Raw genomic sequence first — 15,156 nt, 5'->3', positions numbered from 1 at the left:
AAATGAACTGTATGATGTAGACAGTGGTATTCTAAAATAATCTGCAATTTGTCTTGACATTTACTATTATTGTTGACCAGTCATAAACCAGAACAAAAATACTATACAGGCAAGGCTGCAGGGCCATAACAGGACCCTGTCCTTAACCCCTGTCCTATGGAAGGCCTTAAGTGCAGGGTTGTCCGGCACCCCCTGATGTTGTGCTTTCCACCTTGTGTTGGTTTTCTTATTCAGTGCAAGGTACACTGCGAGTATGCCCCTACTAGTGCTCTTGCACTGCTGCCTGGGGGAAACATAAATGACCCCAATAGTCTCACTGGCTAGCTAATCACAATCACACATAAACCAAAACTAGGCCTTTTTTTTCAGTACGAAGTAACGATCGAAACACATTACCTCATGTAACACAAAAAGTGACTATGACTTTTTCGGTTGTTAAATACCATCTAATATTTAGCATTTACATTATGGTAGATATCCTCAAAATCCCTTGTCCTGTGGCGTAAGTTATTCTACATATGTTGTTTACCTCAGTTTACTGTGTATCTCACAGCCAACTTGGCGAAGCATGTCTCGGATATGTGGTGGACTGAGCCCATGTTGTTCTTTTAGCCTACAGAGCATTGCGCTCCCTCTTTGGGCATCACGAGCAGCTCCTGGGAACAAGTCCTGAGTTGCTTCCCACATGGAATCTGCGATATTCTGTGAGGAAATGAAGAGTCACAATGGGGAATATATACAGTGTGAAGAAACATCCTTTAAGGATACAACACAGACCTTATGTTTTCCTAATACCTGCATTTCTCTGTCCACTGCACGAGAGAGCTCAAATGAGACAGTCTCTAACAGACGCTGCGCAGGGCCTGATGGAGACAACCAACTTCCTGCTTCCAGAAGGCGCGGCAACAGCTGAGGAGAGAGGTTTTGAATTTAGAAGGACAAATACACCAAGCCAAAAGACTATGGGGAGGGTTAATTAGGCCCAGATTATACAGGAAAGTCAAGCTCCCAATCAGACGTAACTAGGTGCCTCCCATAAATTGCTGAATTACAACTAGGATCTCCTGAATTCTGTTGGTGGCAAGTAGTTATAGTTTAAACTGTAGAGCAGCAAGATGGCCATCCTTGCCATAAACACTAAATATATAGAACAATTTTAGCACAAAGAAGAAATCCAACTTTAAGAATATTTTCTTTCCCAGTAACCCACTTTAAAACTAGGGGCTATATTTTTTTCATGTGTGATCCTACATGACTGCATAATAAGGAAAGACAATCTTCCAGCTTAAACCAAAGACACAGTATAATATCTACATTAATCCTCATATCCTTTGCCCAGGGATATTTTCAAATTAAGTTCAATGGTTTACTAGAGAAGCCACATTAATTGTGTAAAGTAAACCATGGAAATGGGGGACTAAGGGAGCAGAACTAGACTACAGTGAACTGAGTGAAGAATTCCTATTGCAATGTGTGATTTCTATGGCATGCTTAATATTTTTACAACTTTAATTAGGATTCAGGGTTAGCACAGTCTGTTTTCTTTTATTATTACAATAATCAATGTATGATATGGTGAGAGAGTGATTCAGAATTTGCATCTTGGATCATAAATTATTGTACTTTGGAAAGTGATATGATTAGGGGCTCTTTTTCCACCTGCTTTTGGTGCTTGGATGCACCTGTGTTAGTTTGGACCAATAAGGAAGAATGGGCTGAGTTTTATCCTGTGCTGCCCAGCAGTGAAACGCAGGAGAAATCCACCACAGGAGAATGCAGGGCAAAATGCCCATGTGGAAAAGCCCTTAATGATCGACTGGATATGAGGAACAAAGGAAAATAAAGATGACTCTAAGGCCTCTGGTCTTGAGGAGATGGGGTGATAATGGAGTTGTTAATTGTGGTAGACACTTCTGGGGTGTTTTGGGTGTTGGATTGGGTGAGAGTACCATTTCTGTCTTTGAGATACTTAATTTAAAATATTGTTAGGACATCTAAGAAGAGATAGCAGATAAGCAAGAAGAGACTTGAGTTAAGAGCCCTTGGTTCAGATCAGGAGAGAAGAGATATATCTGAATTTCGTCAGCATAGAGGTAGTATTGAAAACCATATTTCTTGATTAAAGTGTGTTTACACTAGTAGTATCTGCCTTCTCTTCCCTGCTCTTCATCATCCACATAGCCCTTAAAAAGTTTTTATTTTTTTACATGTACCACATGCCAGTTTTACACTGATTACCCTAATTAATATAATTATAAAATATAACACATGTAAAAGGTTACTCACAGCTCGACAGTTCTTTGCATCTCGAAGCAACTGTCTTGCACACAAAATGTCCTCTTGAACAGTCTCCAGGTCACAGGAGCGCAATGCATTGATGTGATCATGTATCATCACTGAGAGTGTCTGTAACATCTAACATGGATTGAAAAGATCAATGTTATATATGCTTATGTATGTACTGTCTATGTATTTAATATGTAATTATTAATATAATAATCATTCTAAAATAAACTTAGATACACATTTACAAAAGCATGAACGCTCCGAGCGTATTTTCGCCGAGTTTTTCAGGCGTCCGCACGACTTTTTCGTACACCGCACAACTTTTTCATATGCCTCGTGACTTTTTTGTACGCTTGTGTGAAAAAATCGGAAAGGTTTTACCGCTGTTTACAATGGTTCAGTATGAAATTTTTGTGACTTTTTGGATCGCCAATACGATATTATTGTGACTAATACGATTTTTTTGGAAGCATTTTCGTGATATTTGCGATCTTCAGAAATTTTCGTTTCTAATGCGAATTTTTCCCATTCGGATTTGAACTCGTATGTTGATAAATCTGCCCCTATGTGGCAGTAGTGGGACTTGGTGTCTGGAGGATAAAAGAGACCCATACAGCTTTACCTATGTCCCCAATCCAGCCCTCTGCAGCTGGGTGAAAGGGTGCCATTTTCTCTTGTACATTAAACATTTCTGTATAACCCATGTGGACTTATCCAGTCTACCTTGCACTTACTTTAACACCTAATATTTTAATCAACTAATATTGTAGGTGATCTAAAATATTACTGCATTTCTTATGAATAAGGATGTTCAGTACCTGCTCTGCACTGCTTGTCACACCCTGCTGCAAGCGTAGTGCCCTCTGGTCTGAAACAGCCAACGTCTGAGAGTTCCGCAGGAGACAGCTGTGTATCTGTCAGAAATATAATAAAATGAAAGAAAGATACATTTGGAAAGAGCACAGAATTAATATGCAGGTTTTTAGAAGTTTTTTTTTGTAACAAGAAGTTAACAAAGATCAGTCACACTCAAAGAATACAGAATATGATATATTGGCCTCTAAAGAACACACAGAGGACTCTGTAGCCAGAAACAAGATAGAGGCTCTGTCTTATTAGTGTTCATGTAAAATGAAGACAGAACACATAAGGGAGAAGGATTTTGTCCCAAGGAACTTTTTGGAATATGTTACCTTTTTCCAGGCACTCTCAGCTCTGTCTGGATGTCTCTGATAGGCTTGGCAGATATCTCCCACAGGAAAGGACATAAAGCGCAACGTTCGATTCCTGTGATGTTGCATGAGAAATTACAAAGCTGTTACAGTGTGGACAAGCACACAAGTTGCAAAACTAGAAAATGCAGGTATACATATATGTATGAATGGGTTTCAATAGGATTGAATCATATCTGTGGGGTTTAAAATCAAAACAATTTTCTATGTATTATATTTAATACATTTAGAATTTAGCAAACAAAGCAATAGAATAATATGAGCACTTGATAAATTAAATGCTGGAAAGTGGTGTGTGCATGTGGGTGTTTGTGAGTAAATTTTTGGAATAAACATTTTTATTACTTACTTCTCCAAAGCTCGAGCTACATCCATAAACCCAGAGGCTGTAACTGCATTCCTGTCCCAAAGCACCGACCTGCACATGGAGGTTGAGAAGACAAAGTGGATCATAATGGGCAGACAAATAGGAATAAAAGGTACAGGACATACATATGCAACAAGATAAACTGTGCCCTAGAACTCTTCTTCACAATAAGACAATGAAATTAGAGGTCCATTAAACCTAAAATACAAGTTGATCCAGCAAGGAAATATATTTTGTAATATTTGCAAATATAAGCAAATTGTGATAAGAGATAACCTTTTTATCTAACCCCTCTACAAGTTATTATTCTCTATTAGGTTGATGGCCCACAGAGAACAATAACTTGTAGAGCGGTTAGTCACCTGCAGCAGCAGAGATCTATCGCAGGCGACTAACTCGCTCCGAAATGCCTTTCCACCGCTTCGGCTTTCAGGGTGATTAACTTGCTCTGTGGGCCATAAGCCTTATATCTATGTTGCCCACCCGCTTCATTCTCAGAAAGGCACCTTGCATTGTCCTTCAGAACTCCGTGCCAGGAAGTTTGATATGCATAGGAATACAATGGCCTAAAGGTGGCGACACACGTAGTGATTTACGATCTTTCGTGTGACCATCGGTTCTCACCTTCCACAGATGTTCAGGGCTGAATCGCCAGATTTGGAGGTAGGAACAATAGGATTTCTACCTCCTTCTGCAGATTCAGTCCTGAACGTAGATTTTGCTCAGGCAAAATGTGCATGTGTGTATAGCCAGCTTTAGAGTCTAAAAATATATTATAAATGTAATAAGTACTGAAGCAGGAATCCGCACGTCACAGGTCTTATAGTGGAAAACAAAAACATTCTTTTGATTTGGAGACTGATGTTTCAAGGTGAAGTCAATCACCTGAACAATATAGTGTCAGAGATATATGACAATCACCCATCCCAAGGAACACACACCTCACAAAAAAAAATATATATCAAAAAAGGAAATTTATTATTCAATGGCACTTCTGAAGAATCACTATATGGTGCTGCATACTAGGTTAAGTAAATAAAATGTAAAATGTTGGCCAGAGATATAAGATATTAACCCATCTTGTAATGGTGAAAGGAGGAAAATACAACATAAGTGTCTTCATATAGGAACATACTAATCAACACCAAAAAACCTTGAAGATATTTTTAGAAGAAAGAAGGACAAGAAACAAGTTCATTCAGACCCTGTGGGCTGAGTGTGCCCAATTGGTGGATCCATTTTAGTTCCAATTGTAAAAGAGGTCTATCACAGCCAACACCTCAGGGAGGTTGAGGGATGTGATCAGTGATCATACTTTTGAGGCTTGCTAGTGAATGTTTATGTTCAAGGAAATGTACAGCCACAGGTGTGACCTTATGTTCTTTAACGGTCCATGGGCCTGATTCACTAAAGGGCGATAAAAATTATCGCACGCTTTTTCGCGTTAAAAAACGCAAAATAATTTGCGCGCGATTCACCATAGTATTATCTCGTGCGAAAAATCGCCATTTTCGCATGGGTTATTTCTCGCACTAGTTTTACCGTTTTGCGTTAACTTCCGCGCTGAAAAGAATACGATTGCATGATTCACTATAACTTTTGCGCGCTAAATATCGCATTCGGCTATGCGAAAATTAACACCTACTACAGGCAGGCGAAAAATTATACAAAAGTACAGTAAATGATTTTTTGCAATAAAATATGGACTTACAGTGTTATTTATTCAAGTATGTGTTCCCCCTAGAGTGACGCAGCCGCCAGTTTGCAGCGAAATGTTCATTTTTAATACAGTAATTTTCTGCAAGTATTGGCGTGTATGGCTAACATGGCGTGCGTTCATTTGCGCGACTATTTCTATTTGGCTACAAGTGATGAAATGTTTCGCCAGGCATGGATTCACAGCGAATTTTTGGACGTGCGTTGAATTTTTTTCGCGGCGGATTTTTTCATGCGTTTCTCAAAGCATTCCGCCAATGGCAAAACGCATGAAAAAATTTGCCACGCAAAAATTCACCGCACATCCAAAAATTTATACAAGCATCAAAAAATAATAGTCACAGCAACAATTTTTTTGCCCGCACAACATTTTTGCCGTTTCGTGGATCTTTCGAAAGATTTGCTAATTTTTCACTACAGATAACCAGAACACATTTGCTCATCACTAGTGGCTACTATTTATAAGCATCTACTATTTATATGATACCATTTATATGTGGCTAATATTTATATACATCATTTATATGCGGCAACAATTTTTATACACTATTTCTATGCTACCATTCATATGCGGCGATTATTCGCGTAATTGAGCGCATGTACCGGCAAATACCGCATTGAAATAGTCTTTTCGCGAGTTAAATAACGCATGCAATATCGCGCATAAAAAAGCGCGAGTATGCTTATAGTGAATCATGCGAAAAATCGCCAAAATTAAGACGCGGTAAAAATTTTAGCGCACAATAAAAATAGCGCACGTTTTATCGCCCTTTAGTGAATTAGGCCCCATATGTGTTGTTTTTTATCTTTTGCATATTATTCTTTTGTCCTGCTTCTTTTTTGCATGGGCTCTTAGGTCTAATTCAATTTGTGTTTGAAACATTGTTCCGATCTTGTATTTAAGTTGCCAACATCTAACTGTGATAAATATTAATTTTCCATATATGAGTAACACCTTTTTTCTTAGAATTAACAAAATAGTACCTTGTAATTAATCCCAACTTAAATATTATAATCCATGCTGGTGCCAAAACAATCCTATTAGGTCTAATTAATGATTAAATTATTTTTTTTAGCAGACATAAGGTGCGGAGATCCAAATTATAGAAAGATACCTTTTCCGGAAAACCCCAGGTCCCAAGCATTTTATTAATTAGGTCTAATTAATGTTTAAATTATTTTTTAGCAGACATAAGGTATGGAGATTTGAATTATGGAAAGATACCTTATCCAGAAAACCTCAGGTCCCTGTAATATGATTTATGCTAGTGCTGTCTTTTTCTGAATTCTACACTGCAGACTATTATAAACCTAGACTACTTACCGCAATGTGGTGTTAATCTGCAAGGTTTTGCCTAACATCTTGGCTCCAATATCAGACATTCCGTTTCCACTGATATCAAGCTCCTGTAGAGATGTATTGCTTCCAAGAGCATTCAGAACAATGCAGGTGCGAGACTTCAAGCGTGAGTCTGCTAGGGAAAGAGACTGCAGGCACTGAAAGACAGGGTAGATAGAGGAGGTAAAACTTCTTGTTGAGGATTACAATCCTCCCACTTGTCATTACTAAATAAATTAACTGCATAGATTGGTTCAGTGGCAAGTCTCTGTTGTCTTTTAATGATATTAAATTTGTAACCAGTTACCACATAGCTTTGATCACTTTTTTGCATGCCGCAAAATTCATGCAGCAGCTTTGGTCTGACTAGACTTTAATATCACACTCTTGGAATTTGTATCTGATTTTAATTAAATGCCACTGTAACAATCCAATGAACTGAAAGTAACTGATAGAAATGTAAATTGGTTTGAGAGCAACTATACCACAGGACGACAGTAATACTAAGGTCCAGAGGTTAATAACAGACATGGTTCTTGGCAGTGACTTCAGTGGCATCCTCCTGTAAACAAACACATAGGAAGGAAATATGCATTGTATGTGCAGTGATGGGCAGAGGCCATTGAGTCACTGACAAGATGAATTGGTGTTTTTTCTGCCAGGATAATTTCACCAGTTTAGAAAATGCCAAATCTGCCATTAACCTTAGGAGGCCCTTGGCTTGAGGATGGCAAGCTTTAGGAGTCCCTTGACTAGAGGTTGGAGAGATGATCGACTTTTCTAATGAAATAATGGACTGAGACGTAATTAATGCCAGTCTCCAGAATAATATGGTAAATTATTTATTTTACAGCAACTTTCAGCTGATTCGCGGCAAGTAGCAAACAGGTTGTATAGCAGTGCTAATGTAAAAAGGCTAGTCATTTTTTTTTTGCTTAATGTTTAACAGTTGAAGGCTTGGAGAAATAGAGTTGGAAAACACAAAAAAAACTTAAGTGGCTATACATTGGCAAACAGGCCTGGGATCCAACTGATCAGCCCTTCATTTAATTTGCTGACTGTCTGAAATTTTCCATCAGTACTGATCATTCTTGATCCACCAAGCATTGCAGAATTATTGGTCTAAAATGTCCTCCAGCTGTCCATACATGCCCAACCAAATCTGGCCATGTATAGCAATCTTAAGACACATGGGTATGATTGTAAGCAACAGCAGGAGAAGTTTGAGGTGTTGGACTGTAGCAGTACTAAAGGCAAGATGTGTATGCAGTACATTTTCTCTGAAACCCCTCTCCAGTACAGTACCAGCATCACAGTGTGGTGTGCTCCTAATGTAATAAGAGAGTACCACACCATGTATGGGCAGTAACTAACTGCTTCCAGGTTTAATAACATTGCAGCTCTGCACCTCATAAATGATGGAAACATATCTAGTGGGGGATTGAATGTCAGATTCCACAATTAATACATGGAAACACAGGCAAGACTGAAATATGGCAAGAGCGGGTATAGAAGCAGAAGATGTGCCAGTGTGACTGATGGGGCAAATAATGGCAAAAAAGGATATGGCATTATGATTGGTGAGACATGTAGGGGCAGCAGTAGAGTATGTTAGCATAAGATATAGCAAAACATTAATATAGGCAGAGACTGAAATCAGAAAATATTACAGTATGGCTAGTGGTTCAGGAAATGACAGATTGTTATACAGCTGGTGGAATGTCAGCAAAAGATATGGAAACATAGTAGGCAGAGTAGGAAAAGATAAACTTAAGATATGGCAGTATGACCGGTGGAACAAGGAATCAGAGTATAAAACAGAGCAACAGAAGATATGGTTAGTGGGGGTGGGGGGCATAAGAGAATAAGATATGACTGGTAGACAGGTTATGGCCGGATGAGATATGTTACATGTTACAAGCATACCATGTGACAAAAGTGGCAGAAGTTATTGCCATACCGTTGATATGGAAAGAAATGGCAGCATAACCAATTTCTCAGTTATTAGTGGTGCAGGAGACAGTAATAGAAGAAAATCTATGATTAGATAATTTTAGGTCATTTTTTGCCATACAGTCAGTCCTGGTCAGCTGGACTAGTAAATGGATGAGGAAACTGTAGCCTAACCTTCCCCTATAGCCTTTGCCCCATATGTTCTCCTTATAATCTGCCAGGGGGGAGGTGGGGGGAAGATGTTCACAGACATTATGTTGATTCACACATGGCATATTTATACAATGCTCTCAGTTATCATAGCTCCTTGCTTGTGATTATATATCGCTCTACAGTTTTACAATGATCAGCATTGCTCGTTTGTCACTTACACAATCCTCATCCTGCAGAAGATTCACTATTCTCTGCAGTATATCTTCCAAGACTCTGAAATAAAAGGGAGTTTAGATAACAGACACCTCTTGTATCATTCCTTTACTTGAAAAACCTATTGATTGTTGCTCATCATTAGCTATTGCCTTTACTGAAAGTTGAACCTTTTGTTGTAATGCTTATTTTTAATTTTTATTTTATTTTATCTATTCCTAATAAGCCATTTTGTGTTCCCTGAGGGTGGTCTGTTAGGTTACTGATTTCTGTCTTAAAATGAGCAATTCTTACCGTGATTTAACTGAGAAATTTCTGCCTAAAGAGAGATGCTTGAGATGTCTGTTTCGGCCAAGAGCAGGAACAAGAGACAGTAAGTGAGAATCCAGTCCTAAAAGAAAGAATAAAAATGCTTGAAAGAGGCTGCAGGAGATGACACAATATGGATAAACGCATAGGGAGACAGTGCATATTTACTGCAGATACATGTAGATACACAATATAGCCAAAAGTATATAGACCTCTGCCTCTCCAACATCTCATTACAAAACCAAGGCTACTAATATCAAGTTGCTCTTCTCTTTGCTGCTAAAACACTCTTTACCCAGCTACTCTTTCTAAAAGCTTTCTATTAGATGTTGGTGGGATTTGCATCCATTGATATTAAAAATATTGGGCACGGATGCCAGAAGATCAGGCCTGGTTTGCATTGGGGCTCCAATTAATCCCACAAGTCTTCAGATGGGCTGAGGCCAGGGCTCTGTGCAGACCAATCAACCTCCTCCACTCCTATCTCTGCAAAACAATTCTGAATGAGACTAATTTTGTGTACATGGAGGGGCCTTCTCTAAACTTCTGCAGCAAAGTAGAAATATTTCAATCATTCTAATACTTTTGGCCATGTAGTGTATATTTATAAAGGGAGAGAAGAAAAAAAGATGCAGACAGATAGGGTGTGACAGTGTTGCCCAGCAGGCATTGGGACCAAGAATGACGAGCTCTAAACTCAAGATAGGAGACAGAATGATGTAAGCAAAAAGCAAAACAGTTGGAGATCAGAAGAAAATTATGTTCTGGAAGACAGAATGTAGAACGAAAGAAAAAAAGAAAGTGACATACTGTTGCCAAAGAGATAAAAATATATTCTCACCATTATCGGATATGTTTAGGCTTCCAATGCTTGTGATTGGAGGAAACTGTTCTTGTAATATCTGAGCACCTATAGAGCGCAACTACATAAAGGTTTGTGGTTGATAAAATATTGGAAGCAAAAAAACAGGGTATAGAGTGGGTGCCCAATAATGAAAGAAAAACAACATATGAATGATGAAAGGGATGCACACAAAGAGAGGAGAAGGAGAGGAAAAAAATAAGGAAATTAAGTGAACATAAAAGATACAATTTTCCCTCATCTTAAGACTGGGAAAAGACTTGCATTGTACCAATGTTGATTTGAAACACAAAATAAAACTGAATGTAAAACCCATGCTTTCTACATTCTCCTCTTCCTGTTGAGTCACAAAATCTACAGCTTTCTACACAAAGAATGGTTGATTCTTGTCAGTTGGCTTCAGGCACTGCTTTACAAATGAACGAGGTCAAATTAATTAACATGAAAAAGTCAAATTAATGGAAATGGAAGGAAGAGGGTAATGCAGGCATCTATGTTAGACCAGATTGCAGACAATCTCACATGTATTGTTTAGGTCATATTCCTTAACTATTGGTGAATTATTGCTTCCAAGTTCCAACACTTATCAGGAAAATATACAGCAAAATAGGGGTTATTAATGAACCCAAAACAAACGAGTAAAAAGACTTCTTAATAATTAGTGGCGGTAAAGCAAATGAAAAGTCACAAAGGGTCAAGGCCAAGAAAGTTATACCTAAAAAGTTCTTAGGCCTGGGTGTATAAACCCCAGGCCCGCCACTGTTACATGCACTCTCGATAAAGGTAAGTAGAATAAATCTCACCAAATTCGATGTATGGTCCGGGTGCTGCCAGCCCCGAACCCGTAGCCTGGGGAGCAAATTTCAGTCCAATGCAAAAATGGCTTCATCAGCACTCGGAACAGCCATGGTATTTAAAAGAAACCTTTATTTATTCCATTTAAAAACACACAGAGGCCTAACGCGTTTCGTGCACTAGGCACTTAATCATAGGCTGTTCCGAGTGCTGATGAAGCCGTTTTTGCATTGGACCAACACTTATCAGGACCAAATCTGGTGGGAGTGGTGCAAGTGGGCAATGACAGACAGGGTGTTTTACTGGCCATAATTTTGTCTGAAACTGCATTAGCCTGGGGTATGTGAGGCCCAGCAGGACTGCTACCCCAGAGGCCCCCACACCCCCCCAGGGGCCGCTGCTGCCTGCCTGCTTGCTCACAACCAGCCCCCACCCCCCGCATGCATAGCTTATACTATCTTCCACATAATCCGGGGCGGGCTTTGGGGAGGCAACAGCAACAGGACAGCGACCATACTTGTAGATGGGGATCAGGTCTGGGCCAGTGGGGACCACTGGGTTTTTTCCTGTCCTTTGAGACAGTTTTTTCTCACCGTCCCTTGTCTAAAATTGTCCACATTGTAAATTGCTGCAGGTAAACTGCTCAATTACACAATTTTGCAAAATTGCCTTAGAGATATTCTCACATGCAGCATTTTACAATGCAATAACACAGTATTTTGGGCTGTTTTGTGGCCCACAATTTAATGCAGGCTGCTGTCATTGCTAACCACACCAGACACTGGCTGGCGACATTGCCACTGTAGACTGAGATGGCAGCTTAGTGGCCAGTATATTGGGTTAAAAGTATATTCTGGTTGAGCAATATTTGGTCAGGGAGTGGACATGTTTGAACATTATTCAAGGATGACACAGGACCATCAGCCATAGGTCTGAATACCACCTATTGTAATTAGATAGTTAACCCAGGCACCAAAATATCAAATTATCCTGGGTGGTCAAATCAGGCAAAGATCTGCTAATTTGGTGACCACAGTGAATGTTTCTGTGTTTGGTGCGCTTCATTCAATTCTCTGCTTTTTCCTCTTCATTTGGGCTTTCACCTCACTGTTTGCTAAGTATAAAAAAATGCAAAACTTCAACTTTACTGATGTAGCTAAGGTCTGCAAGATTCTAATAGTTTATTGTACTGTAACCCCCCCCCCACACACACACAACAATCACATGACAGTCTGGAAACCGGTCTGGAATATTGCAACATAGTTGTAATAGATAAACAACATTGTTTAGTATAACTGTTCCTTTCCATTAAAGTGGCAATTTAAAGGGATACTGTCATGATTTTTATGGTGTATTTTTTATTTCTAAATTACTGTGTTTACATAGCAAATAATTCACTCTACCATTTCAAATTTTATTCTTGAACCAACAAATGTAATTTTTTTTAGATGTAATATTGGTGTGTGGGTAGCCATCTCAGTGCATTGTGCCTGAGTCTGAGCTTTCAGAAGGAGCCAGCACTGCACGTTAAACTGCTTTTTTTAAGTAACCTACTTTTTCTCCTACTCCCATGTAACTGGAGGAGTCCCAAGCCAGACTGAATTTCTTACTATTGATTGAAGTCGCATGGCTGTGGCACCCTGGGAAATAAACTATATGGCTAGCCCCATGTGAAATTTCAAAATTAAATATAAACAAATCTGTTTGTACTTTTGAAAAACAGATTTCAATGCAGGATTCTGCTGGAGAAGCTCTATTATTTGATGTGTTTTGAAAAAAACATGTTTTCCCTTGACAGTATTCCTTTAAGGATGGTTTGCTCTAGTAAGTAACCATATGATACCATCTTAAAGGGAACCTTTAACCCTTTAACAAGTGAGCTAGAAAATAGTTTAAACAGCTGCTGCCCTCATTTAGCCTCTAAAATCCATTTTGTGGGCCAAAATGCTTTTCCACCTGGCATTAAGAAGGCTGCAGTGCATGCCAGAGGCTGTTTGATGTCCCTGTGTGTGACCACTGCACTTGTTTTGATATTATGCTAGGGGCTCTGTGTTGGCCTCAATTCTAGGCAAGAGCTGAAGCACACAGCTGGTTCACTCAGAATTATGACCCAGAAAATTTGCTTTTATTGGATCCCTACTGGAAAAAATATAGTCAGACAATAAAATATGCATTCGTTATACTGTAATTCTTGGGTCAGCATTAGGCTATCTAACAGGCATGCAGCCAGTGCCCAAGCGGGAATAAGCATCTTTTCCATGTAAAGTAAGGCTAGAAGTTACACAGAACAATGTATCATTTGTGCACACACAATATAATGATGGGAGCTATGTGGGCTGTAATGAGCTTCCCTGTCATGCATTGCATAACATCCCTCTCTGGCTGTCAGTCATTACTAAATACAGACATTTGGCGCCCACTGGTGCGCAGAGCAGTCGTGATACCACTGCAGAACAGGCAGGTGGATAATATCTTAATATTGTATTGGAACTGCAAAAAGAATTGCACTGGGGGAGGGAAAGAGACAGAACAGAACCAAGGGTGCTCGAAAGGAAAGGAAAAGGGACAAATTAAGAATGAAGCAACAAAAATGGCAAGAACAGGAGGATAGGAACATCTTTAGGTACATGTTGCAGGCAAATATAACTAAACAAAATGCTTTGTGGATACGTGACAGAGATAAACAAGTTTCAGCCCTCAAATGTTGTTGAACAACTACTCTTAGCTCTCCTTTACAGTTTTCACAGATATATATTTTCACAACATTATTACCAAAGCATTAAAATGATGCTATACAACATTAAGTGGAAAGATGATCTGTTATAACAATGCATTTACAAGCTAGATTCTTTTGGAATTATAATGGCATACCGACAGAAAAAAGTCTATGGGTCTGGAAGCCATAAAACCCACACAGAGGGTCACATCAGATACTTTGCTAACAGTAACAATACTGATAGGAATATGCTGCTTAGTAAAAAAAAAAAAGGGATACATTTGTTTTAGTGCTATGTACAAAACTAGTGGAGATCAGAAATCAGAAATAACTAAAGGTTTATGTGTGTTTGCGTGTGATTGTAAGTGTGTATGAAATCTGTCGTAAAAATATATTGGGTTGGTATACTAACAATTAGGGATGCACCGAATCTGCTATTTTAGTATCCGGCTGAACCCTGAATCCTTTGTGAAAGATACAGACGAATACTGAACCAATCCTGAGCCCTAATTTGCATATCCAAATTAGGATAACGAAGGCCAAAGACATGCCTTTGCTAAGCAAAAAAAAAAAATTTAATTTTTGTGTTTATATGACAAAAAGTCACATGATTTTTAGGATTCGGATTTGGTTTAACCAGAAACATGGATTCGGGCAAATCTGAATCCTGCTGAAGAAGGCAAAATCTTGGCTGAATCGGTGCATCCCTACTAATAAGCACAACGTTTATTGTAGGGCTAGTAATAAATATGAACTAATCAGATGTTTGCTTTCAAACAAAAGGAAATGCTACCTGCTGATTTGTTGATAGTGATGGAATAGCAATTTCACACATTTATACTACCCCCATAAAGTCAATCTGCTGATGGGATATGGAAGCACTGAGTCTATAATGAGTAGCTAGGTATTTCCCACACACAGGATATACAGATATTCTGAACATATGGCACACATGACTACATTCTGAAAAGGGAAACGGGAGGCAGAGATAATAAAAATAATTCCCAAAGTCAGAGCATACAGATGGGTAAAGTAGATGTGAGGAGTTTAGAGAGAAGTGAGGGAAGGCAAATGTGTGGAACAGATGTAAGGAAAGATAACTGAAACAATAAGGTTAGGGAATCCATATCAGTAGACCCAGGGGGTTTTATGAATAAAGTGAAAGAGATATGGACATTGGGAGTATAAAGAAGAGCTGGTGAAGTTTGTGAGAAG

General features: G+C 38.9%; 1 protein-coding gene across 8 annotated transcripts in view; it reads right to left on the bottom strand.

The window, feature by feature from the left end:
• The window catches only part of carmil3 (capping protein regulator and myosin 1 linker 3), a 55,797-nt gene that overhangs the window by 13,587 nt on the left and 27,054 nt on the right, over positions 1-15,156 (bottom strand). For all 8 annotated transcript variants that reach the window (XM_031895885.1, XM_012956699.3, XM_031895883.1 and 5 more), the window contains 10 exon segments: positions 10,410-10,491; positions 9,554-9,650; positions 9,265-9,319; positions 6,926-7,098; positions 3,868-3,936; positions 3,480-3,573; positions 3,105-3,200; positions 2,287-2,415; positions 796-909; positions 530-702 (listed from right to left, as the gene is read on the bottom strand). In XM_031895885.1, the coding sequence (XP_031751745.1) occupies positions 530-702; positions 796-909; positions 2,287-2,415; positions 3,105-3,200; positions 3,480-3,573; positions 3,868-3,936; positions 6,926-7,098; positions 9,265-9,319; positions 9,554-9,650; positions 10,410-10,491 (1,082 nt within the window).

This window comes from Xenopus tropicalis, chromosome 1 (assembly GCF_000004195.4).
Source record: "Xenopus tropicalis strain Nigerian chromosome 1, UCB_Xtro_10.0, whole genome shotgun sequence".
In the NCBI taxonomy this organism is placed as follows: Eukaryota; Metazoa; Chordata; class Amphibia; order Anura; family Pipidae; genus Xenopus; species Xenopus tropicalis.
The sequence above is the reverse complement of the archived record's forward strand: the minus strand, read 5'-3'. Positions and strand labels throughout refer to the sequence as shown.